At 48.3% G+C, this 27659-nt stretch overlaps 1 protein-coding gene across 1 annotated transcript in view; it reads left to right on the top strand.

Moving 5' to 3' along the window:
* The first annotated feature begins 8766 nt into the window (after positions 1-8766).
* LOC145354296 (leucine-rich repeat transmembrane neuronal protein 3-like) overlaps positions 8767-27659 on the top strand; it is a 329536-nt gene continuing 310643 nt past the window's right edge. The window contains exons 1-2 of the mRNA XM_080205407.1: positions 8767-9338; positions 10257-11818. Of these exons, the coding sequence (XP_080061533.1) occupies positions 9326-9338; positions 10257-11818 (1575 nt within the window). The 5' untranslated portion in view covers positions 8767-9325. The remainder of the gene's footprint in view (positions 9339-10256; positions 11819-27659) is intronic.

Here is a 27659-nt window from a genome sequence, read left to right as displayed (position 1 = left end):
GATAGGGTTGTAAAGAGTGCTTTCGGTACATTGGCCTTTATAAATCAAAATATTGAGTATAAGAGTTGGAACGTTATGGTGAGGTTGTATAAGGCATTGGTGAGGCCGAATTTAGAGTATTGTGTACAGTTTTGGTCACCTAATTACTGGAAGGAGATTAAAAAGGTTGAAAGAGTGCAGAGAAGGTTCACAAGGATGTTGCCGGGACTTGAGAAACTGAGTTACAGAGAGAGATTGAATAGGTTCGGATTTTATTCCCTGGAGCGTAGAAGAATGAGGGGAGATTTGATAGAGGTGTATAAGATTTTGATGGGTTTAGATAGAGTGAATGCAAGCAAGCTTTTTCCACTGAGGCTAGGGGAGAAAAAAACCAGAGGGCATGGGTTAAGGGTGAAAGGAGAAAAGTTTAAAGGGAATATTAGGTGGGGGGGGGGGGAGTCTTCATGCAGAGAGTGGTGGGAGTGTGGAATGAGCTGCCGGATAAAGTGGTAAATGGGGGATCACTTTTAACATTTAAGAAAAACTTGGATGGGTTCATGGATGAGAGGGGTGTGGAGGGATATGGTTCAAGTGCAAGTCAGTGGGACTCGGCAAAAAATGGTTTGGCACAGGGGCCAAAAGGCCTGTTTCTGTGCTGTAATTTTCTATGGTTCTGTGGTTAGGTGGATTGGCCGTGCTAAATGCACAGGATTATGCGGGGGCTGGATCTTGGTAAGATGCTCCTTCAGATAATTGCTACGGGGGCCAAGGACCGAATGGTTCCTTCTGCAGTGTGGAAAAGGCAACTGAATGCGTGGTCTCAACCTGAGCGACAAAGAAGTCTGTGAGCTTCCTGCACTTGCTGTTGGAATTGATTATAGGAGAGGCAGGAGAGAGATGTTCTAACAGATTGTTGTCAGAGAACAGAACCCAGGGTTGCCTTTGCAAGACAGAATGATGTTAGTTAGATTAATGAATTAAATTTCTGCGTAGGAAAGCACAATTCAATTTTATTGTTCTTGGCCAAGCCAAATGTGGCAATAAATGGCTAAAACAATTGTTTGCCAAAAATATTCAAATCTGCAACCTTACACACACACACACACAAATATTCATAACTTAGATACATTGTTTTAATATCGCAAAAGTTTTTGTCCCAATGCAAACCCTCCCCTTCCCTACAGGGCCATCTCTCACTTGTTCTTATGTTTTGCCTTCACTGAGGATAACTTTCGTTCTCCTAGTAACACACTCAGCTATCCTATCTCAATGCCACCATCAGCATCTTCTAACATCCTTCACACTGCCATTAACACTGTCCCTGTTTTTGATTTGATTTATTATTGTCACAAGTATTAGCATACAGTGAAAAGTATTGTTTCTTGTGTGCTATACAGACAAAGCATACCTTTCAGAGAGAAGGAAATGAGGGAGTGCAGATAGGAGACAGAGGGTGGTGGTGGATGGTAAATATTCATCATGGAGTGCAGTTACGAGTGGTGTGCCTCAGGGATCTGTTTTGGGGCCACTGTTGTTTGTAATTTTTATTAATGATCTGGATGAGGGTATAGTTGGGTGGATTAGTAAATTTGCTGATGACACCAAAGTTGGAGGTGTGGTAGATTGTGAGGAAGGGTGTCATAGTCTGCAGGGAGACTTAGATAGGTTGCAGAGCTGGGCCGAGAGGTGGCGGATGGAATTTAATGCGGAGAAGTGTGAGGTAATTCACTTTGGTAGGAGCAACAGATGTGTCGAGTATAGGGCTAACGGGAGGACTTTGAATAGTGTGGATGAACAGAGGGATCTAGGTGTGTGTGTACATAGATCCCTGAAAGTTGGGAATCAAGTAGATAAGGTTGTCAAGAAGGCGTACGGTGTCTTGGCGTTTATTGGTAGGGGGATTGAATTTAGGAGTCGCAGTGTAATGTTGCAACTGTACACTACTCTAGTGCGGCCGCACTTGGAGTACTGTGTGCAGTTCTGGTCCCCGCATTACAAGAAGGATGTGGAGGCGTTGGAGAGGGTGCAGAGGAGGTTTACTAGGATGTTGCCTGGTATGGTGGGGAGGTCCTATGAGGAGAGACTGAGGGATCTAGGGTTGTTTTCGTTGGGAAGAAGGCGGCTAAGAGGGGATCTTATTGAAACATATAAGATGATTAGGGGTTTAGATAGGGTGGATAGTGATAGCCTTTTTCCTCGGATGGAGAAAGCTAGCACGAGGGGGCATGACTTTAAATTAAGGGGGGGTAGCTACAGGACGGATGTCAGGGGTAGGTTCTTTACCCAGCGGGTGGTGAGGGATTGGAATGCCCTGCCTGCTGCAGTTGTAGATGCGTCTAGTTTGGGGGCGTTTAAGAGATCTCTGGATAGGTTTATGGACGAAAAGGGATTGGTATAGGCTAGTGGGTCATTGTTTTTGTAACTGGTCGGCGCAACATCGTGGGCCGAAGGGCCTGTTCTGCGCTGTAATGTTCTATGTTCTATGTTCTATGTTCTATGTTCTAACTGTAGTGTTACAGTCATAGCTGGGGTGTAGAGAAAGATCAACTTAATGTGAGGTAAGTTTTGTACCCTACATTTCTTTGTGCAATCTCCCCTCATTCACATCTATCACTGACCTAATTTTCTCAATCTGACCCAACCCTCTCATGCAACATATAATCCATCACATTTCTCCCTCTCTTTAATATAAAATGTTAACTCTGTTTCTCTCTCCACAGATGCTGCCAGACCTGCTGAGTTTTTTCTAGCATTTTCTGTTTTTATTTCAAATTTCCAGCATCGATACTATTTTGCTTATATTGTTTAATACACCTTCATACACACACATATATATATATATATATATATATATATACATAGGGATGAACAATTAGGGACGGGCAATAAATGTGTAACATCCCACATATGCCCTCATCCACTACAGCTCTCATCAGCTTTGACCGATGCACCATAGGAAGCATTCTTTCTGGTTGTATCACAGTTTGGTTTAGCTCCTACTCTGCCCAAGACTGCAAGAAAGGTTGTGAACAAAGCCTAGTCCATCACACAAACCATCCTCCCACCCGCTGACACTGTCTACACTTCCCACTGCCTCAGAAAAGCAAACAATATAACGAAGGCCACCAAGGATATACTCCCTTCCATCTTCTTCCATCAGGAAGAAGTAAGTAAGTCTGAGGTGACGTACCAACCGACTCAAGAGCAGCGTCTTCCCTGCTACCATCAGACTTTTGAATGGACCTCTCACATTAACTTGATCTTCTTGTACTATGACTGTAACTATGGCTGTAACATACATTCTGCACCTTCTCCTTTCCTTCTCTATGAATGGTGTGCTTTATCTGTATAGCATGCAAGAAACAATATTTTTCATTGTATACTAATACATGGGGGATCTTATTGAAACATATAAGATGATTAGAGGTTTAGATAGGGTGGATAGTGATAGCCTTTTTCCTCTGATGGAGAAATCTAGCACGAGGGGGCATGGCTTTAAATTAAGGGGGGGTAGTTATAGGACGGATGTCAGGGGTAGGTTCTTTACCCAGAGGGTGGTGAGGGATTGGAATGCCCTGCCTGCTGCAGTTGTAAATGCGCCTAGTTTGGGGGCGTTTAAGAGATCCGTGGATAGGTTTATGGACGAAAAGGGATTGGTTTAGGTTAGTGGGTCATTGTTTTTTAACTGGTCGGCGCAACATCGTGGGCCGAAGGGCCTGTTCTGCGCTGTAATGTTCTATGTTCTATGACAATACTAAATCAAAATCACACAAACAAATAAAAAATATACACGTACACACATACATATTCATACACATACACATTCATACACATATACACATACGTATTCATGCATACATATTCAAACACACATATACACACATGTACATATTCACACACACATATACATACTTATACACATACATATTCACACACACATATACATATTTATACACATACATATTCATACACACACATTTACACAAATATATTCACATAAATATATTAATGCATGTATACATAGCCCACACATGCAGGTACATACATATTCATACACACGCATCCATGCAATCCCCAATGAAGCACAGCAAATATAAATGCTGTGTCCTTTTCGAATTGTACAGGATGCTGCAGGTGTTGGTCACAAATACAGCAGTGGGAGCTCTCGAGGAAAGCAAATCTTGTCATATTCCTACCTCAGCTCAGTGAGAACATGACACAGTGGGAGAGCAATACAATCCTCTCATCTTTGTTTCTAACATTGTTTCGGAAAAATCAATCTGGGTTGGCATTACATCAGTTTCACTGTTTTTTCAGAAAAGTAACGCAGGTCATAGGTGCAGGTGGGCTGTCCCACTAATGTGGCAGGCATCGTCATTCAGTCAAATTTTACCCATCAACTGTGGCACAGTAGTAGCATCTTGCCTCTGAGTCAGAAGATCATGGGGTCAAGTCCCACCTCAGCATCATCCCATTTCTTTTTACGTTAAAGTTTACTTATTAGTATCGCAAATAGGCTGACATTAACACTGCAATGAAGTTACTGTGAAAATACCCTAGTCACCACGCCCCACTGAGGGAGAATTTAGCACGGCCAACACACATAACCAGCACGTCTTTCGGAGTGTGGGAGGAAACCTGAGCACCCGGAGGGGACCCATGCTGACTTGGGGATAACGTGCAGACTTCACACAGACAGTGACCCAAACTGGGAATTGAACCTGGGTCCTAGTGATGTGAGGCAGCAGCGTTAACCATTGTGCTGTCCAAGCGGAATCTTGCTGTGTAGAAATTGGCTGCAGCATTTCACTGAATAGTACAACAGAAACTCAGTTCCTAAAGCACTCTATAGGCTGTATACAACACTGGGACATCCTCAGGCATTGCAAAGCTCTATGCAAATACAAGGCTGTCTTTCCCTATATGTGTTTGCATTTTTATTATACCTTATCATTGTCAAAGCTATTTCTATTTATTACACAGAGGAGACAAAAAAATAAATCACTTGTTTATAAAGCCATTGTATAATGCAGCATGCAAATAGGTAGCCCACAGCTGGTGACAGCAAATGCACTAATCGACAGTTATATGAACCATAGCGGGGGAATTCTATTCAGAGTATTGGGAACCTGCTTCCGTACTCTGGAGTCTTGCTGTTTGTTGTTAGATTTGACTCTTATCTAGGAGAACAAGAACATTAAAAAAAAACGCCTTCAACAGCCCTCCCTAACAACATGAAAACCTGAAGGGAAGTCAAGAGGGCTTTGCTTGGCAGAATTTAACTTTAGATTTAAGCTGTTTGAAGTTTTATTTTCCAAAAACATTGCATCACTTTTCTCTGCCTGTGGGGAGACAGTGTCCCTGGTACCATCCCTAGACTGACGATAAATATCAAACTCTGTCATAAACAGCCTTTGCAGTTATGGAAGAAACTTAATTTTCCAAGTTTAAGAATTACTCCAATAATGAGTTGACACATTAATAACAAGACATATTTTTATCAATTGGAATTAGGAAAGTTTTCACATGTTGTCTGATGTTCACATGTTCTCTGATGTTCACATGTTCTCTGATGTTCACATGTTCTCTGATGTTCACATGTTCTCTGATGTTCACATGCCCTCCAATGTTCACATGTTCTCTGATGGATTTAGCATGTTTATGGACCACTATTTAAGTTTATTTATTAGTGTCACAAGGAGGCTTACATTTCAAGATGGTGCCAGAGTGAGGTGACTTCTTGCGAGTTTTACCCAGCATACCTTCTAATTCTATTTCTTACTCTCGTTCTATGCTTCTAAAATTTCATACTACACGCTAGCTACGCCTGTGACACTACATTCTGCACTCTTTCTTTTCCTTCTCTATGAATGGTATGCTTTGTGTAGCGTGCAAGAAACAATACTTTTCACTGTATGCCAACAAATGTGACAATAATAAATCAAATCGCCATCAAATTTGAGGGCCGGCATTGAGGGCCAAAGGGCCTGTACTATGCTGTAATGTTCTATGTTCTAAATTAACACTGCAATGAAGTTACTGTGAAGATTCCCTGGTCACCACACTCTGCCATCTGTTTGGATACACTGAGGGAGAATTTAGCATGGCCAATGCACCTAACCAGTACAATCTTTTGGACTGTGGGAGGAAACTGGAGCACCCAGAGGAAACCCACAGGGAGAAAGTGCAGATTCCAAATAGACAGTGACCCAAGCCGGGAATCGAACTCGGGTACCTAATGCTGAGAGGCAGCAGCGCTCACCACTGTGTCACCGTGCCACCTATGGACACGGATCAGAGGATCCCTTATAATACATTCCTTTAAGGCCTTCCTAACCAGTACAGACCATAGAACCATAGAATCCCTGTGAAGCTATTCAGCCCATTGAGTCTACATTGACTCTCCAAAATTTGTCCATTGTCCAGCCTCCAGCCACCACCACCATCGCTGTAACCTCATGCAGTTAAAATGGCTAATCCACCTACCGATATATCTTTGGACACTAAGGGGCAATTTAGTATGGCCAATCCACCTAACTTGCACATCTTTGGACACTAAGGTGTAATTTAGCACGGCTAATCCACCAAACCTGGAGCATCCAGAGGAAACCAACGCAGACACAGGGAGAACGTGCAAACTGTCGCCCAAGGCCAGAATCGAAGTTGGGTCCCTAGCACTGTGAGGCAGTAGTGCTAACCACCGTACCATCTAACTGCCCGGTTAGCTTTTATCTGTGCTCCAGACCTCGATGACTCTCAGTATTGTACATTGGATTGTCAGCTTGCCTTCGATATATTCCTGGAGGCTTCATCACATAATCTCCCAACATCCGTGAGTCCCACCCACACACTCCTGCCATTGGTCAATCCTCACTAAGCTCTGCCTTTCCTACCAGTTGGAAAACAATTCCAATGTTCGGTGCCTGAATGGATGATTCTAGCCATTAATCAAATAATTTCCCTTAATTGTATAGTTTTATTACAAAAGTATTCAAGAAGAACATTGAAAAGCGCTCCAAATGTATCTAAGAGCTGCCTATTTTTTTCTCTAGGATGTTGAGTTTCAGTTTAACACAGTTTAAAAATAAGGAATCTCCCATTTCGGATGGGGAGAAGACTATTTTTTTTTCTCCCGGAGGGTCGTGAATCACTCGAGCTCTCTTTCCTAGACAGTGGTGGCGTCAGGGTCAATGGATACCTTTTAGGCAGAGCTCGATCGATTATCGACAAGTGAGCAATAGGATGTGATTGCACTGGAAAGGATGCAGAGGACATTCACCAGGATGTTGCCTGGGCTGGAATGTTTCAGCACTGAAGAGAAGGCTGGGGTTGTTTTCCTCGGAGCAGAGAAGACTGGGGATTGAGTTGTACAACATTGTGAGGGAGATAGAGAGGGTAGATAGGAAGAAATGTTTCCCCTTAGTCGAGGGGTCAGTAATTGGGAGCTTAGAGAAGGGGCAGGAGATTTTTGAGGGGATTTGAGAAAAAAACCTCTTCATCCAGAGGGTAGCGGAACTCTGGAACTCTCTGCCTGAAAGGATGGTGGAGGTGGGAACCCTCATAAACATTTAAGAAGCATTTAGGTGAGCATTTGAAACAACATACAAGTGCTGGAAAATGGGATTAGAATAGATGATGGCTGACACAGACACAATGGGCCAAAGGTCCTCTTTCTGTGCTGTACAACTCTATGAATCTATTACAAGGGATGATGTGGAGATGCCAGTGTTGAACTGGGGGGGGGGGGCACAGTAAGAAGTCTCACAACATCAGGTTAAAGCCCAACAGGTTGATTTGGAATCACGAGCTTTTGGAGCGCCGCTCCTTCATCAGGTGAGTCAGTATGGTCAGTCCTCAACCATCGGAAACTCTCTTTGGAATGCCCAGAGGTTATCCAACTCCCAGGGCAATAGATTGTACACAACCAGCTTGGTGCAGACTGGTACCTTCCGAGTCATTGCAGAGGGGCACCCCAACGGGAAAGGTCTAAGGTCCCCCTGGCATTGTGCGGGGCAGAGGGGCTGAACACTCTCAAACCCCATGTGTAATTGGCAGGAATTGTAAATGTCACATATATAGTGGTTAGCACTGCTGCCTCGCAGCATCACGGAACAGAGTTCTATTCCGGCCTCGGGTCACTGTCTGTGTGGAGTTTGCACATTCTCCCTGCGTCTGCCTGGGTTTCCCCCTGGGTGCTCTGGTTTCCTCCTGCAGCCCAAAGATGTGTGGGATAGGTTTGTTGGCCAGGCTAAATTGCCCCTTGGTGTCATAAGAAATAGGAGCAGGAGTAGGCCATCTAGCCCTTCGAGCCTGCCCCGCCATTCAATAAGATCATGAAGTGGATCAGTTCCACTTTCCCGCTTTCTCCCCATAACCCTCAATTCCCCTGTCTATCAGTGTGTCAGGGGACTGCATAACGGGATAGGGCTTGGGTGGGATTGTGGTCGGTGCAGGATTGATGGGCTGAATGGCCTCATTCTGCACTGTGGGGATTCTATTCTCTCATTCAGTAACGCAAGAAACAGGCTCTCTTGCTGCTGGTGTGCTGTCTATATTCAACAGCCCAGGCGTGTACATGTTATGAGTTAAGTGCCTCTCACTCTCCTCCTGATGCAAGGTGTAGAGTACATGGGGAGGGAGGGTGCTTGCAGAGAGAGAGAGACACACACAAAAAAAAGAGAGAGGAGGTTTCTGCACATGCTCATAATAGCTTTCTCCAGCGGGGGCAGTTTGCATAAGACTTTGACTCGGTGTATTGTGAAGAAGCAACAGTAGGAGCAGCTTGTGGAGTCAGTGAGCCTCAGGAGCTTTATCACTGTCTATTTTTTTGGGGGGGGAGAAGAAAAAATACTGAATCAACTGCCTTCCTTGTGGAGTTCCACTGTATATTTTGAAAAAAAAAATACTGTATCAACTGCCTTCCTTCTGGAGTTGGGAGCTGGGAATGTAGCCGGGAGCTGCTCACACACACACAGATTCTAACATTTACCATCTCCACACACTGCAGAACTTACCGAATGCTGCTGCTTACTGTTCTATTCGCTACAACTCCCAACTGGTGTGTGTGAGAGAGAGGGAGAGGGCCAAAAACTTCAGTATCTTTGCAGCTATATTTTTTTTTAAAAAAAATTCTTCTATCAGCCTCTCCAGTCTGTGCGTGTTGCTGGGCTGGAGCTTGCCATGGCTTAGCCGGAGGGAGTGATGCCTGGAGCTGAGGAGAAGAGGGGTCGCTTTCCAGAGAGCTGGCGTTCATGGACCTCAAGTGAAGCAGAGCTGGCGGCGATGACGGTGCGGCCCGTGTGAGTCCCTGGTACCTTGGACAGAGCCTGATACCCAGGGGGTCGCCATGCGAAGAATGGGTAAGCTATTGGGATTGGGGAGGTAGGTAGGGTGTTGGGAGGTAGGGAGGGAGGGAGGGGGGAGGTAGGTAGGGTGTTGGGAGGGAGGGGGGAGGTAGGTAGGGTGTTGGGAGGGAGGGAGGGGGGAGGTTGGTAGGGTGTTGGGAGGGAGGGAGGGAGGGGGGAGGTAGGTAGGGTGTTGGGAGGGGGGAGGTAGGTAGGGTGTTGGGAGGGAGGGAGGGAGGGGGGAGGTAGGTAGGGTGTTGGGAGGGAGGGAGGGAGGGGGGAGGTAGGTAGGGTGTTGGGAGGGAGGGAGGGAGGGGGGAGGGGGAGGTAGGTAGGGTGTTGGGAGGGAGGGAGGGAGGGGGGAGGTAGGTAGGGTGTTGGGAGGGAGGGAGGGAGGGGGGAGGTAGGTAGGGTGTTGGGAGGGAGGGAGGGAGGGGGGAGGTAGGTAGGGTGTTGGGAGGGAGGGGGGAGGTAGGTAGGGTGTTGGGAGGGAGGGGGGAGGTAGGTAGGGTGTTGGGAGGGAGGGGGGAGGTAGGTAGGGTGTTGGGAGGGAGGGGGAGGTAGGTAGGGTGTTGGGAGGGGGGAGGTAGGTAGGGTGTTGGGAGGGAGGGAGGGGGGAGGTAGGTAGGGTGTTGGGAGGGAGGGAGGGGGGAGGTAGGTAGGGTGTTGGGAGGGAGGGAGGGGGGAGGTAGGTAGGGTGTTGGGAGGGAGGGAGGGTGTTGGGAGGGAGGGAGGGGGGAGGTAGGTAGGGTGTTGGGTGGGAGGGAGGGGGGAGGTAGGTGAGGGGTAGGGGGGAAAGAGTGTGATTTAACTTGCTGCATTGTCCTTAAAGTTGTGTGTGTGTGTGTCTCTGTCTGTGTGTGGGTATGTGTGTATGTGGGTGGGTGTGTGTGTGGGGGGGGTCTCACTGCCTTTCATTCTGTCCCCCTGCAGGTCTCAGCCTGGTTGCCCTGTTGAGTGGCCGGGTGGCGGTGCTGGTGGCGGTGGCGGCGCCCACGGTCCTGCTGGGGGTGCTGGGCGCCGCCGCCGCCGCCGCCGAGCGAGCCTGCCCCGCCAGCTGCCGGTGCCACGGGAAGATCGTGTACTGCGAGTCCCTGAGCCTGCAGGAGATCCCCGGCAGCCTGGCGGCCGGCTCGCTGGGGCTGTCGCTGCGCTACAACAGCCTGCAGCGGCTGCAGCGCAACCAGTTCCTGGGGCTGAAGCAGCTCACCTGGCTGTACCTGGACCACAACTACATCGAGCTGGTGCACGAACACGCCTTCAGCGGCGTCCGCCGGCTCAAGGAGCTGATCCTCAGCTCCAACAAGATCACCGGGCTCGCCAACCACACCTTCAGGCCGGTCAGCAACCTGCGCAACCTGGACCTCTCCTACAACCAGCTGCAGGCGCTGCAGCCGCAGCAGTTCCGGGGGCTCCGCAAGCTGCAGAGCCTGCACCTCCGCTCCAACAACCTCCGCACCGTGCCCGTCCGCGTCTTCCAGGACTGCCGCAACGTCGAGTTCCTCGACCTGGGCTACAACCGCATCCGCAGCCTGGCCAGGAACGCGTTCGCCGGCCTCAGCCGCCTGCTGGAGCTCCACCTGGAGCACAACCAGTTCTCCAAGGTCAACCTGGGCCACTTCCCCCGCCTGCTCACCCTGCGCATCCTCTACCTGCAGTGGAACAAGATCAGCGTGGTCATGCAGGGCATGTCGTGGACCTGGAGCTCCCTGGAGAAGCTGGACCTCTCCGGCAACGAGATCCAAGCCATTGGCCCCAACGTCTTCCAGTGTGTGCCCAACCTGCACACCCTGCAGCTGGACTCCAACAAGCTCACCACCATTGGCCAGGAGATCCTGGAGTCCTGGATCTCCCTCAGCTCCATCAGCCTCTCCGGCAACATGTGGGAGTGCAACAGGAATATCTGCTCCCTGGTCAACTGGCTGAAGACGTTCAAGGGCAGGAGGGAGAACGCCATGATCTGCGCCGGCCCCAAGCACCTGCAAGGCGAGCAGGTCATGGAGGCGGTCGACAACTACAACCTGTGCGTCAAGAAGCAGAAGGTCACCACCCAGAGCGCGCCAGGGAGCCCCAAGCTCCAGGCTAAACCCACCTTCAAAACCCGACTGCCAAAGGCCAACGCTGACAACAAGAGCCAGTACCCGCTGCCAGCCAGCACCAGCCCCCCCGAGCCCAGCTCCGACTCCGACCTGATCGAGCCTGTCTCCTTCCACAAGATCATCGCCGGCAGCGTGGCCCTCTTCCTCTCCGTGCTCGTCATCCTGCTGGTCATCTACGTGTCCTGGAAGCGCTACCCGGCCAGCATGAAGCAGTTCCAGCAGCGCTCGCTGAGCCGGAGGCGTCGCAGGAAGAAGAGGCAGACCCTGAGGCAAATGGTCCCCAGCACCCAGGAATATTACATTGATTACAAACCCGCGCACTCCGAGGCCACAGAGATGCTGATGAATGGAACTGCCTCCTGCAACTTCAACAAAGCTGGCTCCAGGGAATGTGAGGTATGAACTTCTTATAAAGCAGAGTTAAGAGGTAAACAAGTCCCCAAAACCATGGCGGGCACCTAGGGAGGAAACAAATCCCCCTTCCTGTGAACCAACAGAATGTTTCTCTTTGGTTGGATTCCTTGTGTAATATCCAGTCTGACTGTAGGTGCACACATCCTTGCTAAAAACATTTAAATAGCAGTTGTTGACTTGAATAAATGTGTTCACTGAGTTATGTTTTTCTCCCCCTCCCCCCACGTATCTGTCACTGCTCTCATTACAGCTGTGCCTTTTCTTTATATATATATATAAAATTTCTATTCTTGCCAATGCCTTGCGGTCACATTGCCTTCTTGTCCAATGTCAAGCACAGGTTTTAAAGCTATAGATTTCATTCTGGGTTATCCTGCATATTCGATTTAACTCCCCTCGTTGCTGGCAGCAGCTGTCAAATTCAAATAAGCATGAAGCAATTTTTGTTTTTAAAAGTGTAATATAAATGTATAAATTAGCTGCTTCTCAACTTGTACACGCATTTAATATCTTTGTTAAAGCAGAGGATTGAAACTTGGTTTGCATGTGAACAGGTTAAGAGACTGATGCTGTGCAATTGTCTCATTGGTAGAAGGTGCGAGTGTGTGTGTGTGGGTGGGGGTGTGGGGGTGGGTGTGGGGAGATGGGGGTTTGAAGAGTGGGGTTTACTCAGTCTTACAGTTTGGAGCTGACGAGTGCAGGTTTGGCAATCTTACTCAAAGGCTAGAAGCACAGCTTGTGTCAAATGGCAAACAGACCCGGTCAGGCTGATGTGGAGAAACTATCTCAACTGGTCGGGGGGGGGGGAGTAAAGGGGCTGAATCTTAAACTGGGCGCAGGAGTGAAGTCAGCAGCTGCTCACTGACAGAGCTGTGGAAACCTGGAACTCTGTTCTCCCAGGAAGGCTAGAGGGGGAAATCAGTTGGAGATTTCAAGTCTGAGATTGATATCTTTGGATTTGGATGTGAATGATAGGGTGGGGAAAGGAATTTGATCCCCTCCCCCCCCGATAGCAATACAGGCACAAAGAGCTGAATGGCCCCCTATTCCTTATCTTACGATGCCAGGTAGAATGGGAACAGGCACGTCAGCTTGATGCTATGTCAGTATCTGGATGTCTGTAATGTACTCCTTACCCTTCCAGCTGAGCGTGTGTTGTGTCTATCATTTGATAAGGCATCATCTCTAATCTTAAAATCCAGGAATGAGAATTTAGGCTGTTTAGTTATTGTAATATTCTCTTTACCAAAAATTATTTCAATAATCAAAGGAAGTTAAGAGAGGTTTTCCTGATAGAATATGCACAGTAATTTGGCGCAGTAACCTGTCAAAAGCAGCTCATGGATTTGAAGACATCACATTTTAAATAAATCCACATAGCCTGCAAACTATTTTAGCTGTAGCGTATCATCCAAGAATCAAACATAAATTCCCTCCTGTTTCCTCCCATTATCTGAATGCTTTGCTTGATCTAAACGAGAAGGAACGCAGAAAAGATTTACTAGGATGCTACTGGGACTTGATGGATGTTGAGGGAGAAAGAAGAGGCTAGATAGACAGGGACTTTTTCTCTGGAGCGCAGAAGGTTGAGGGGTGATCTTATAGAGGTCTACAAAATAATGAGGGGCACAGATCAGCTACACAGTCAATATCTTTTCCCCAAAGGTAGGGGAGCCTAAAACTAGAAGACAGAGGTTTAAGGTGAGAGAGGGGAGAGATACGAAAAGAGTCCAGAGGGGCAATTTATTCACTCAGTGGGTGGAGAGTGTCTGGAACGAGCTACCAGAGGCAGCGGTAGAGACAGATACAATGTTGTCTTTTAAAAAATCATTTAGGCAGCTACATGGGTAAGATGGGTATAGAGGGATATAGGCCAAATGTGGGCAATTGGGATTAGCTTAGTAATAAAAGCTGGGCGGCATGGACAAGTTGGGCCAAAGGGCCTGTTTCCATGCTATAAACCTCTGTGACCTGTAATTGTGTAGTTGCCCAGTGAGCAGACGCTAATCAGTTTCATGTTTGGGTGGAGCAGTTGAATTTTTGAAAGTGGTCGAACCCTGTTATTGGGAGACACGTGGGTGTGACAACGCTACCTCAGTGCAAGATACTACAACACCGAACTCTGCACGGTCGTGTAACAGGAGTGTGCCACACTCGAAAAGGCTGTTCCTCCTGTGAGCAATACTGCTAGCAGTAGCCTAAGCATCGTCTTACAATATTGATACGTGAGTGACGGGCTTGGCTGAATGAATTTTGCAGCACTTTTAAAGAGTACAGGGGCGAGGGAGGGTCTGACCCTAGGCTGGTGTGCTGTAATGTGGAATGCTTACGTCCAGTGTTCTGGCTGGGATGACCAGCATGGCCGTTTGCTGTTGTGGGCAGTTGAGGGTGTTGGGTTTTGGGGGATGGGGTGGGGTCGTTGTTGACCAGAGGCTAAGTGTTGAACAAGAGGAAGGAAGGGGGGATGAGGAATCAGAGAAGTAATTACCTCTGACACACTTGCACCCCATCCCCCGCCATGGGCTGTGAGTTGGCTCAAGAAATCATATCAGGAGGTGACGGTGACCGTCTACCTGTGTCAAGAGGTGATCGGTTTCTCAGGAAAATTCCGAATGTACAAATATTGCTTGGATGCCACTGAGCGGGGGGGGGATGTGAAATGGACTGATACAATCTTGTGCAGTGCTTATTTTTACAAATCTTAAAGTTTAATCATCCACGCAGGTCTATTTTGCAAAAGAGTAATGACACATGTAAGGCTGTGAATGGTTTCCCACAGTATGTGGGACAGGATCAATAAACGAAGGGGAAATAATTATACAAGGAAGGAAGGTATTTTAAATTCTGGCTGGCTAATGCACAGGAAAATCTATCACACAAAGCCTTGGTTCAGAAGAGAGACCATTAATTAACAGCGCACTCTTACCAGTGCCAATTGTGCTACATGAGTTTTATAGAATAATATCTCGGGTGTTTCATTGGGGAGGGAAGTCAGACAGTGTCAGGTTTGTGACTGAGCGTAACTGTTATCTCAGTTGAGTGACAGCACTGGAAAATGGAGGCTCTGGGCTTTACACGATGATTAGCGCGACAGACACCTCCCAGTTTTTTTTCTATGGTTTCCTTGCTTTTAAAGCAATGAAAAGAATGAGCATCTTAATCGCTGCGACTTAAAATGCAGAGGTCCGATATCAATCACTTAGAACGTGCAGCCAAGAAACTGGCCCCTGCCCACAGCTGATCTCATTGCCAGCCAGTTTATTTGGCTGAGGTTCAGTAACACGCACAATATATCCACGAGCTCGACCCCTAATATACGTTGATCGGGTGATGCTTTATCTTTCAAAAAGTTGTGATGGATGAGCGTTATTTAATTGAAAGGGGGCCGATTTCCTACTTTTGCCACTTGAATTAGTAAATACACGGTGTCTGAGCTGCGTTAGTGCTTTCGATGTTGAATTATGGGCTGCGCTGATAGACAGAGGCATGTACTTATTGGGAACAGTATGGGTTTTCAGTTCACCTCTGCTGTACGGCTAATGAATTGATTGCAGAAGGCAGAGTCTGCAAGGACAGTGATACAGTGCCGCTCAGGTCAATAGATGTTACTGCATTACTCTGCACCTCCCTCCTTCGCACCACGCATTCTCATTTTTATTATGCAAAACTTGCAGGGAAGACTGCAAGTAGGAGTTTCCACGTTTCGATGCAAATGAACTCTCTAGTGCATATGGAACCTTCAGCACAGGAATGGGCCATTCAGCCCAACAGGTCAATGTTGGTACAACCTCCACCCACTGACCCCCATCTTTTTCTTTCTCCCTCCCCGGAAATCTGCATCAACCACCCCACGCAAAGGAATGAGTGCCACGTTCTCACCCCACTTACCGGTCTGCAAGTTGGGGGGAGGGTTGTCCATGCCAGATTGCCCCTTAATCCCTGAAGATTTGTCAGTTCGGGAAGTTGGCCAGGCAAAATTGTTCTTTAATGCCTGAAGATGTACAGGTTACGCGGGTTGGCCGTGCTAAATTGCCCCTTGGTGTCCCAAGGTGTGTAGGTTAGATGGTTTAACCATGCTAAATCGCTCCTTGGTGTCCAAAGATGTGAGGGTTAGATGTATTGGCCATGCTAAATTGTCCCTTGGTGTCCAAATATGTGATTGGCCATGCTAAATTGTCCCTTAGAGTCCCAAGGTGTGTAGGTTAGATGGATTGACTATATAAATTGCCCCTTGGTGTCCAAAGATGTGAGGGTTAGATGGATTGGCCATGCTGAATTGTCCCTTAGTGTCCCAAGGTGTGTAGGTTAGATGGATTGACCATACTAAATTGCCCTTTGGTGTCCAAAGATGTGAGGGTTAGATGGATTGGCCATGCTGAATTGTCCCTTAGTGTCCCAAGGTGTGTAGGTTAGATGGATTGACCATATAAATTGCCCCTTAGTGTCCAAAGATGAGGGTTAGATGGATTGGCCATGCTAAATTGTCCCTTAGTGTCCCAAGGTGTGTAGGTTAGATGGAGTGACCATACTAAATTGCCCCTTATTAGCTAAGGATGTGTTAGGTGGGTCAGCCATGGTAACAGCGTAAGGGGCCGGGGGGGGGGGGGGGGGGGGTGGTGGGGGGGGGAAGGGTGGGGACAATTCTGGCTCTATTGGAGAGTAACTGAAGCCCAGTGGGCTGCATGGTTCCCTGAGGTAGAGGAGAATCGCAACAGATTTCTATTTCAGACCACAGTTTGTTGCAATTAAAAAGGAAACAAGCTGACTGTACTTCTCTTCAGTTTGCTGGGAATCCACTGAAAGATGAGAACGTGTGAGACAACGCTAACTGGGATTAAGGAGTAGTTTCTGTCCTGGGACAGGAAGTGCCTTACCAATGCTCTGTGTCTGATCAATGTGGCTGTTAGGTGAAGCCCACTGCCGGCAGCATCATCGGACAAAGTGGGCCTTCCGGGATTCCCGCAGGACAGAGGGACGGGGGCCATTCGTACTGGCTCAGAAAAAAGAAAACTACCCAATCATCCCACTCTCCCATTCTTTCCCCACAGCCTCCCGCTTTGCGATTTCATATCCCAATCCCTTCTGTAATTCACCAGAGCCTGCTTCCCATCCCTTCCAGACAGCGCATTTCCAGATCATTCACTACGCCAACACGTTTCTCCTCACCTTCCCACTAAATTTAGAAACAAACTTTATGTGAAACAATGGCTGTGCTCTTCCGAATATGGGAGTGTTCTGCTCTGTCTTTAGCAATTGGCATACTCAATGCTGCCATGAGCTTACCTGGCAGAGTTCAGTATTGCCATTGGCTGTGAGAGATCTGGATTACTCAGCGCTGTGAATTACAGGCCGCAATTCAACATCTAACAAAGATGAAGAAACTAAATGAAGCTAAAATGAAATCCCGCACTCTGCTTTAAGCTGCACATTGGCTATCAATGACTTGCGTAAAGGAAAGATCACTTGTTTGTAAAGGAGAACCTGGAACTTAGTGAGTAGGGTGAAATTCTCACTACCTATGTTCAATCAGTTACCTCGCTGTCAGTGTTTCGATGTGATCAAAGTACAAGGCAGGGATTCTCCGGGCTCGCCCCGCGGCTGGGATTCTCCGGCCTCGCCCCGCGGCTGGGGTTCTCCGGGCTCGCCCCGCGGCTGGGGTTCTCCGGGCTCGCCCCGCGGCTGGGGTTCTCCGGGCTCGCCCCGCGGCTGGGGTTCTCCGGGCTCGCCCCGCGGCTGGGGTTCTCCGGGCTCGCCCCGCGGCTGGGGTTCTCCGGGCTCGCCCCGCGGCTGGGGTTCTCCGGGCTCGCCCCGCGGCTGGGGTTCTCCGGGCTCGCCCCGCGGCTGGGGTTCTCCGGGCTCGCCCCGCGGCTGGGGTTCTCCGGGCTCGCCCCGCGGCTGGGGTTCTCCGGGCTCGCCCCGCGGCTGGGGTTCTCCGGGCTCGCCCCGCGGCTGGGGTTCTCCGGGCTCGCCCCGCGGCTGGGGTTCTCCGGGCTCGCCCCGCGGCTGGGGTTCTCCGGGCTCGCCCCGCGGCTGGGGTTCTCCGGGCTCGCCCCGCGGCTGGGGTTCTCCGGGCTCGCCCCGCGGCTGGGGTTCTCCGGGCTCGCCCCGCGGCTGGGGTTCTCCGGGCTCGCCCCGCGGCTGGGGTTCTCCGGGCTCGCCCCGCGGCTGGGGTTCTCCGGGCTCGCCCCGCGGCTGGGGTTCTCCGGGCTCGCCGCTGTGAATGGAGATTTGGCTGAGCGCCACACTGTGTTGTTACTGGCATCAGCATCACGGTGCGAATGTACAGAGAATCCTGGCCACAGTGTATACCCTTTCCCCAGAGGGACACAACCTCCTTCCACAGAGCCTGGGGTGGGGCAGTAGGGAAGAGGTGATGGATGAAAACCTCACGAGCCGAGAAACGAGATTCACACCAGCGAGATCCCACGATGCAATCGTCCCCGTGCCCCGCCAGTGACATAATGGGGTTCCTGCCACGCAATGACGGGAACCCCATTTGAATAGATTTCAATATCATTAGCGACTGCCCTGCTGTATCGCCCCCGCACATTTGGATTCATCATGCCAGTGGGGTTTACAACAGGTCTGGACCGACATAAGCCAAGCAAAGGGAACCTGCTGGGGGTTCCCCATTAATATACCCTCCTGGAGAGTGAGGGGACATGCCCAGACACAAGGGGGGGCGGGAGGGGCAGTGCCAGAGTACTTCCTGTGGGGAGGTACATGATGGGTGTCCCTGTGTGCATGGGGGGGGGAGGGCAGCTTGGGGGGGGCCTTTCCTCTGCCTGTGGCACGGATTCCAGGCGTCTGTTTGCAGGGTTTGTTGGGGGGGGTGGGGGCTCCCTATGTATATTTGGGGGGGGGGGCTGCTGTGCCTGTTTGGAGGGGTGTTTCTGTGCCTGTAGGGAGGAATTCCTATGTCTGTTTTTGGGGATGGGGTTCCTTGTGTCTCTTTCAGGAGTGGGGGGTGGGCTCTGGTGTTTGGTTCAGGGGGCTCCTGTGTCTGTCTGGGGGTGGGGGGGGAGGCTCCTGTGTCTGTTTTGTCGGGGCGGGGGGCTCCTGTGTCTGGTGGGAGACTCCTGTGTCTGTTTGGGGAGGGGGGGTGGGGCTTCCTGTGTCTATTTCGGTGGGGGGGGGGGGGAGGCATTTCTTATATCTGGGGGGGCAGCTCCTGTATCTGTTTGGAGGGGAGGGCTCCTGTGTCTGTTTGTTGTGGGGGGGGGAGGGGGTTCCCATATCTGGGGGGCAGCTCCTGTATCTGTGTGGGGGAGGATGCTCCCCGTGTGTGTTGGAAGGGGGGAGATCCTCATGTGTATGCGGGGGATCCTTGTTATTATTTTGATTTCTGTTAGATCTCTGGCAGGCCGATGATTCTGGGGGCAGGGAGGGGGGGTGGGGGATGTAAGCGAGATAAGCTCTCACATTTTTTCAACTAAGTTTCAAACAACGTGGCAGGAAAAGGCACCAGTGAAGCCAGCAGTCTACTCAATACTTTTCCCATCCCAAACTTATTTGAAAAAGAACATAGAACATTCCAGCGCAGTACAGGCCCTTCGGCCCTCGATGTTGCGCCGACCAGTGGAACCAATCTAATGACCCTCTAACCTAAACTATTCCAATGTTATCCATATGCCTATCCACTGACCATTTGAACGCCCTTAAAGTTGGCGAGTCCACAACTGCTGCGGGCAGGGCATTCCACGCCCTTACTACCCTCCGAGTAAAGAGCCTACCTCTGACATCCATCCTTTATTTATCACCTCTCAATTTAAAGCTATGTCCCCTCGTGTTAGCCATCACCATCCGAGGAAAAAGGCTCTCACTATCCACCCTATCTAACCCTCTGATCATCTTGCATGCCTCAATTAGGTCACCTCGTAACCTCCTTCTCTCTAACGAAAATAACCTCAAGTCCCTCAGCCTTTCCTCATAAGACCTTCCCACCATACCAGGCAACATCCTGGTAAACCTCCTCTGCACCCTTTCCAATGCCTCCACATCTTTCCTATAATGCGGTGACCAGAACTGTACGCAATACTCCAAGTGCGGCCGCACCAGAGTTTTGTACAGTTGTAACATGACCTCACGGCTCCAAAATTCAATCCCTCTACCACTAAAAGTTAACACGCCGTACGCCTTCTTAACAACCTTATCAACCTGGATGCCAACTTTCAGGGATTCTAACCTACAGCTGGTTTTATATGAAGGTCCTTGGGGTCACTCACATTTGCAGCAGAACCCTGCAGAAATTTAACCAGCTCAGATCAAACAGTATCGACTGAACACTGTAACCCTCCCACTGTGGGTCCATCCGGGAACATGGACTCGCAGCATTCTATGGACTATTAAATGGGAAGATTATTAATAGGCTAGTGACAGGGTTACTCCTCCAGGCCTACTATATTGGCAGTGCAGGGTGGCTGACTAATTAATAACACTAGCTCAGGGTACTGCAAAGCTATTCAAGGATTGAAGGCTGAAATTCCACTTGAGTCTTGTGTGGATAATTTAGACTGGCATTGCAGTGCAGTGCAGTACTGTGGGAGCACTGCACAGTCGAAGGTGCTCGCTTTCAGATGAGATGTTAAACCCTGACCTTTGATGGATATAAAAACAAAATCTCACTGCATTATTTCAAGGCTGGCTTTTGGTGACATCTTGGGTCAATATTTATCCTTGAACCAAAGCCAGTTAATCGTGTGGGTGGCACGGTAGCACAGTGGGTTAGCACTGCTGCTTCACAGCCCCGGGGTCCTGGGTTCGATTCCCGGCTCGGGCCACTGTCTGTGTGGAGTTTGCACATTCTCCTCGTGTCTGCGTGGGTTTCCTCCCACTGTCCAAAGATGTGCGGGTTAGGTTGCTAAGAAATTGCCCCTTAGTGTCCAGGGATGCGTAAATTAGAAGGGTTAGTGGGTTTAATATAAAGGGGTAGGAGCTGGGTGGGATTGTGTTCGGTGCAGACTCGATGGGCTGAAGGGCCTCTTTCTTCACTGTAGGGTTCTATGATTCCGTCAGATATCTCATTGTGGGGCCTGGCTGGTACAATTAGCTGCAACATTTCCTATATTACCACAGTGGCTTCAAATGTTCCTCGTCGGTTGTGAAATGATTTGGGACACTCCTGAGGTCAAGAAAGATGCTTTGGAAATACAAGTCTTTTATTAGACTGAGTCTGCCGTGGGCAGTGGACTTGACTCAGAATTTCCACCAAGGAGAGTAATATCAGACTCTTTACTATATTATTGATACATCAAACTCACTGCTGGTTCTGCTCACAAAGGCAGTGAGGTAATAGGGATGGCTGTGGCGCAATGGTATTTTTACTGGACGAGCGATCCAGGGCAAGATCTGAGGATCTGGGTTCAAAGCCCACCATGGCAAGAAAAAATCTATTGATGGTCATTAAACGTAAGAATGCATCTGGTTTACTCATAGAACTTTACAGCACAGAAGGAGGCCATTTGGCCCATCAAGTCTGTACTGACCACAATCCCATCCAGCCCCTTCACCCTCATTCATCCTGCTAATCCCCCAACACTGGGGTCAATTTAGCATGGCCAATCGACCTAACCCATACATCTTTGGGAGGAAACCAGAGCACCTGGAGAAACCCATACAGAAACGGGGAGAACATGCAAACTCCACGCAGAGAGTGACCCGAGGCCAGAATCGAACCCAGGTCCCTGGCTCTGTGAGGCAGCAGTGCTAACCACTGTGCCACTTTAGGGAAGGAAATCTGCTGTCCTTACCTGGTCTGGCCTACATGTGACTCCAGAGCCACAGCAATGTGGTTGACTCTCAAATGCTCTCTGAAGTGACGGGCAGTTAGGGATGGGCAATAAATGCTGGCCCAGGCAGCAATAGCCGCACCCCGTAAATAAATAAGAGATTCTCAATGTGTCAGTTTGTTTTGGTAAAAGAAGATGGAACTGTGTCACATATGTGTGAAATAACCAGAGTACTGTGTTGGAAATGTCTGTGCCTCGCATATCTACAAACACCTTCGGTTTCCTTCCACAGTCTGAAAGACGTGTTGGTTGGGTACATTGACCATGCTAAATTTTCCCTCGGTGTACCCGAACAGGCGCCAGAGTGTGGCAACTAGGGGATTTTCACAGCAACTTCATTGCAGTGTTAATGCAAGCCAACTTGTGACGAATAAATAAACATTAGATACATTTGTAATACGTAGCCAGGCCTATGTTGCTGCCAAGATTCATGGGTGTATATTTCTGCAAATAGTTAATACACGGACAGTAATCAGACAGCACAGGGCTACTGCTCCTGAATGTACTGCCAGTGGGAAGCCTTGCTCTCTCGACTGTAACGTAACAAGAAAACATGAGCAGTATGCCCAGCGTTTCCCGAAATGCACAACAGCGAGGTGGGGATGAGGAGGGCAGCTTGTCTTTGACTGTGCAATACGCAAAGGCTAAGGTCAGGGCAACCTGCCCAGGGTCTCCCAAGGTGGTGTGGGTCCAGGATTTTCCAATATGTTCAGCTGGTGCATGAGGCTCCCTGACGTGAGACCAAGTTTGTAGAAGCACTTTGGTACGGTCAGCGACCTGTTTAGCTAAGTGATTGACCACATTCTAACCTCAGCACGAAGAAAGTTCCTGTGGTGTTCCAGATGGTGGCTCAGTAAATCCTAACCCCTCCCTGAACAGCTTTCTAATCTGAACCCTCCCACCTTCTTCACTTCTAATCTGCTGCTATTTTACAATTGATCCAATCGACAGAAGTGTGAAGGCAACAAAACTGTGACAGGAAGTGTGCACTGCACACAAAACTATCATCTCCCAATGGTTATTGTTGCAGGAAATTGTAGCTAGATCCTCTCAAAAACTTAAGGAAACTTTAATTAATTTCACAAAGCCAATATAGTTATAAAACGTGAATAAAATTTATTTTCAAACATAAAAGACATACAAGGCAAACAAGACATAACTCTCGGCCCTTCAGAGGGTCAAGTAACACCTGCTGGTGCTAAAGACCGCTCCAAAAATCCAAATTCTAAGCCAAAATTCATTATAATTACATTTTTCTAATATCTAAGGTATTCCTTCTAATTAGTGGAGACTTGATTTCATTTTAGGTTAATATGGCAGTCCGATACATGACAGACACCTCAACCAATTGTGAAACACTGTTTGATTTGGTGACCTGTCATTTGTTACCCCAAAAATCTTTCCCCTGGCATGATTAACTTTGTAAGAAGTCTCACAACGCCAGGTTAAAGTCCAACAGGTTTATTTGTAACAAATGCCACGAGCTTTCGGAACTAGTGGTGTTTATACTTTATTCCAATTCAATCCATTCAAATCAAATCCAATTCAGAGTCCCAACTAGTTGAGACGTTCCCAGTCCGAGCTGACAAGACAGGGCTCTCACTTCCTGTCTTGGGTTTGATCTACATGATCCAAGCTGATTGGAGTAGGTATAGCTCCTCCTCCAAGGCTTGATCTCATTTGCATCTTAGCCAAAAGGCCGAGATGCCGCTTTTAAAAATTGCTTCAAGTAAAGCTGAAATAAGAACATAGAAATAGGAGCAGGAGTAGGCCATCTAGCCCTTCGAGCCTGCCCCGCCATTCAATAAGCTCATGGCTGATCTGAAGTGGATCAGTTCCACTTTCCCGCTTTCTCCCCATAACCCTTAATCCCCTTGTCTATCAGAAACCTATCTATCCGTGTCTTATATATATTTAGCGAGGTAGCCTCCACCACTTCAACGGGCAGAGAATTCCAGAGATTCACCACCCTTTGGGTGAAGAAGTTCCTCCTCATCTCCGATCTAAACTGCACCCCCCTTTATCTTGAGGCTGTGCCCTCTAGTCCTACTGTCCTTTCTAAGCGGGAAGAATCTCTCTACCTCTACCCTATCCATCCCCTTCATTATCTTATACATCTCTATAAGATCCCCCCTCATCCTTCTAAACTCCAATGAGCACAGACCCAGTCTATTTAGTCTCTCTTCATAGTCCAACCCCCTCATCTCCGGTATCAGCCTAGTGAACATTCTCTGCACTCCCTCCAAGGCCAATATATCCTTGCGCAAGTGCGGTGACCAAAACTGCACACAGTACTCCAGCTGCAGCCTCACCAGTGCCCTGTACAGTTGCAGCAAGACCTCCCTGCTTTTATATTCTATCCCCCTCGCTATAAAGGCCAACATCCCATTCGTCTTCTTGATCACCTGCTGCACCTGCAGACTGGGTTTTTGCGACTCATGCACAAGGACCCCCAGGTCCCTCTGCACCGTAGCATGCTGCAGCTTTTCGCCCTTTAAATAGTAACCCCTCCTACTATTATTAAATGAAACCTAACGACTTCAACCAAGCACAATATGTCAATACTACACTTGATCTCAGCTAAAAGGCCGAGAAGTGGAACTAGTTGCTTTTTTTTTATTTCAAAAATATACTTTATTCATAAAAATCTCAAATAAACCATTGCAAATCTACATGTCTTTGAATTGCAAACAGTGCAGAATTAAAGCTTTTTTACAGTTCTATACAAATTACAGTCATAACATTTCAATACTTAAAACTACATCCATGCCTTAATAAATTACTGTGTGCCGCTATTGCTCAGATTGGCACACAGTCACGCAGGTCGAGGGTGTTCTGCAGTTCCTGGGCCCTCGGTCTGCCTCTGTTAAAAGGCCTTATAGTTCGGCGTTTCCCCACTGTGCCTTTGCGGCGGCTGCCCCAAGCTTCAGCGCGTCCCTCAGCACGTAGTCCTGGACCTTGGAATGTGCCAGTCTGCAACACTCAATCGAGGACAGTTCTTTCAGCTGGAAGATCAGCAAGTTTCGGGCGGACCAAAGTGCGTCCTTCACCGAGTTGATGACCCTCCAGCAGTAGTTGATATTTGTCTCGGTGTGCGTCCCCGGAAACAGCCCGTAGAGCACAGAGTCCTGCGTCACCGAGCTGCTCGGGACGAACCTCGACAAATACCACTTATTGAATGGCGGGGCAGGCTCGAAGGGCTAGATGGCCTACTCCTGCTCCTATTTCTTATGTTCTTATCTCACTCCAGACCTTCTTTGCAAAAGCACATTCTACAAGGGGGTGTGCGAGCGGAACTAGTCACGTTTGCTACAAGTAAACCTGTTGGACTTTAACCTGGTGTTGTGAGACCTCTTACTGTGTTTACCCCAGTCCAACGCCGGCATCTCCACATCATGGTTAACTCACTCATAAGAACATAAGGAATAGGAGCAGGAGTCGGCCATCTAGCCCTTCGAGCCTGCCCCGCCATTCAATAAGATCATGGCTGATCTGAAGTGGATCAGTTCCACTTTCCCGCTTTCTCCCCATAACCCTTAATTCCCTTGTCTATCAGGAACCTATCTACCCGTGACTTAAATATATTCAGTGAGGTAGCCTCCACCACTTCAACGGGCAGAGAATTCCAGAGATTCACCACCCTTTGAGTGAAGAAGTTCCTCCTCAACTCTGTTCTAAACTACCCCCCCCCCCCCCCCCCACTTATCTTGAGGCTGTGCCCTCTAGTCCTGCTATCCTTTCTAAGCAGGAAGAATCTCTCTACCTCTACCCTTTCCATCCCGTTCATTATCTTATACATCTCTATAAGATCCCCCCTCATCCTTCTAAACTCCAACGAGTACAAACCTAGTCTATTTCGTCTCTCTTCATCGTCCAACCCCCTCAACTCCGGTATTAGCCTAGTGAACTTTCTCTGCACTCCCTCCAAGGCCAAAATATCCTTGCGCAAGTGCGGCGACCAAAACTGCACACAGTACTCCAGCTGCGGCCTCACCAGTACCCTGTACAGTTGCAGCAAGACCTCCCTGCTTTTATATTCAATCCCCCTCGCTATGAAGGCCAGCATCCCATTCGCCTTCTTGATCACCTGCTGCACCTGCAGACTGGGTTTTTGCGGCTCGTGCACAAGGACCCCCAGGTCCTTCTGCACCGTAGCATGCTGCAGCTTTTCGCCCTTTAAATAGTAATCCCTCCTACTATTATTTCTGCCAAAGTGGAAGAACCTCATTGCTAATTTTCTCAGGACACTCCCACTCAAATACCTTTCCCACTGGCATTTTGCCAGGCTGATAGATAGCACTGTGTCTGGGTCCAAAGAGTTGATATCTTCCATATCCTGCCAATGAAGCTTTACATTTTAATATTAAATGTTTCATTAAATGTCTCAACATTTATCCTGAATCTGAAACTTCATTGTATTTTCTGCTGGTCAAATAATTCTGAACTTCTGTATTCTCAGCAATATTTGTACACTGGCTGTGGTGAATATTATATATAAATGCTACTATCATTCAACATAAATCTAGGTTTTTAATCATTAAAATCATTTCTTACTTCTTTCCATAGTGTTTAGCATTCGCATGTAAGCAAACTGCCAACACGATCTGGTTAGTTGTAAATCATTTTAACTCTCTCCTTCCCAAACCCAAGAGTCTGCCTGTGACTCTGCTTATGAATACAGAATCCCCTTCCTTGGTTATACTGTGGGTTGGTTGGAGAGGATGGAGCGCCTTTTTGCGTCGGGCTGCCTCAGGTTACATCACCCCCTCTGGAGTGAGTCAAAATAACAGGTCCTTACTGAAGAGAGCTGACAGTGCCATCTCTGGAACAAAGCAGGAGAACAAGTCATTTCAGTGGAGTAGTTGGGTGCAGGCACGTTGCCAGATCTAATACCTTAGTATGCTCACAGATAGGTATCAGCCGCAGAGTGACTAAACCTGTAATCTGTTGGCACGTAAACATTTCTAATAATTCTCCGTGCGCCACAGTCGCTGTTTTCCAGCTCGAACACAACTGACAATATGAGTTATGTTTAATCTCCTTAAAACAGAAACCGAGAATAGGTACCTGGGTTTGTGCCATCACACTGAATGACAACCAAAGACATCAGGCCGTAACCACAAGAACAAAGCAAAATCAGCTTAAAAATGAAAGAGGAACTGGCTGCGTTTTCACTTTTGTTTAGAAATCTGTTTTAAATAAGACTTGCCAGAGAATCAACCTCATGTTTCTGGAGCTCACAATAAGAGAGACTGCAAAGCAGGAAGAGCCTGTGTGAGATGGTTAGTTTTTTTTCCCCCTGTGATGGCTGTGGTATGTCTTAATGTGCGACAATGCTGCCTGCCTCTGCTTTAATAGCAAGGGAGCGTCTTCTGACAAGTGTCCACAGTGTCACATCATTAATTAAGAGAGGAGCGGCTTGAAAACTACTGACCTGTTAGTTTAATACCAGTTACTGAGAGCTGCCATCGGGAAGGGAATAATGAACAAAAAAAAGGTACAGCAAAGAAACAGGCGCTTTGGCCCTTCAAGCCTGCCTCTATTGAGAGGAGATTTACAAGGATGTTGCCTGGATTGGGAGGCATGCCTTATGAGGATAGGTTGAGGGAGCTGGGACTCTTCTCCCTGGAGAGACGAAGGTTGAGAGGCGACCTGATAGAGGTTTATAAGATGTTGAGAGGAATAGATAGGGTGGATTCTCGGAGGCTATTTCCCAGGGCTGAAATGGTCGCTACGAGAGGACACAGGTTTAAGGTGCTGGGGAGCAGGTACAGAGGAGATGTCAGGGGTAAGTTTTTCACTCAGAGGGTGTGAGTGAGTGGAATCGGCTGCCGTCGGTGGTGGTGGAGGCGAACTCGCTGGGGTCTTTTAAAAGACTTCTGGATGAGTATATGGGATTTAATGGGATTGGGAGTTACAGATAGTTCTATAGCTTGGTCGGTATAGATGTGATCGACGCAACTTGTGGGCCGAAGGGCCTGTTTAAGCTGTAGTGTTCTATGTTCTATGATCATATGGCCGTAACTAAACTAAAA

This window comes from Carcharhinus amblyrhynchos, chromosome 17, assembly GCF_965287045.1.
Source record: "Carcharhinus amblyrhynchos chromosome 17, sCarAmb.v2.hapA, whole genome shotgun sequence".
NCBI lineage: Eukaryota > Metazoa > Chordata > Chondrichthyes > Carcharhiniformes > Carcharhinidae > Carcharhinus > Carcharhinus amblyrhynchos.
Note: the sequence above shows the minus strand (reverse complement) of the source record. Positions and strands in the feature narration are given on the sequence as shown.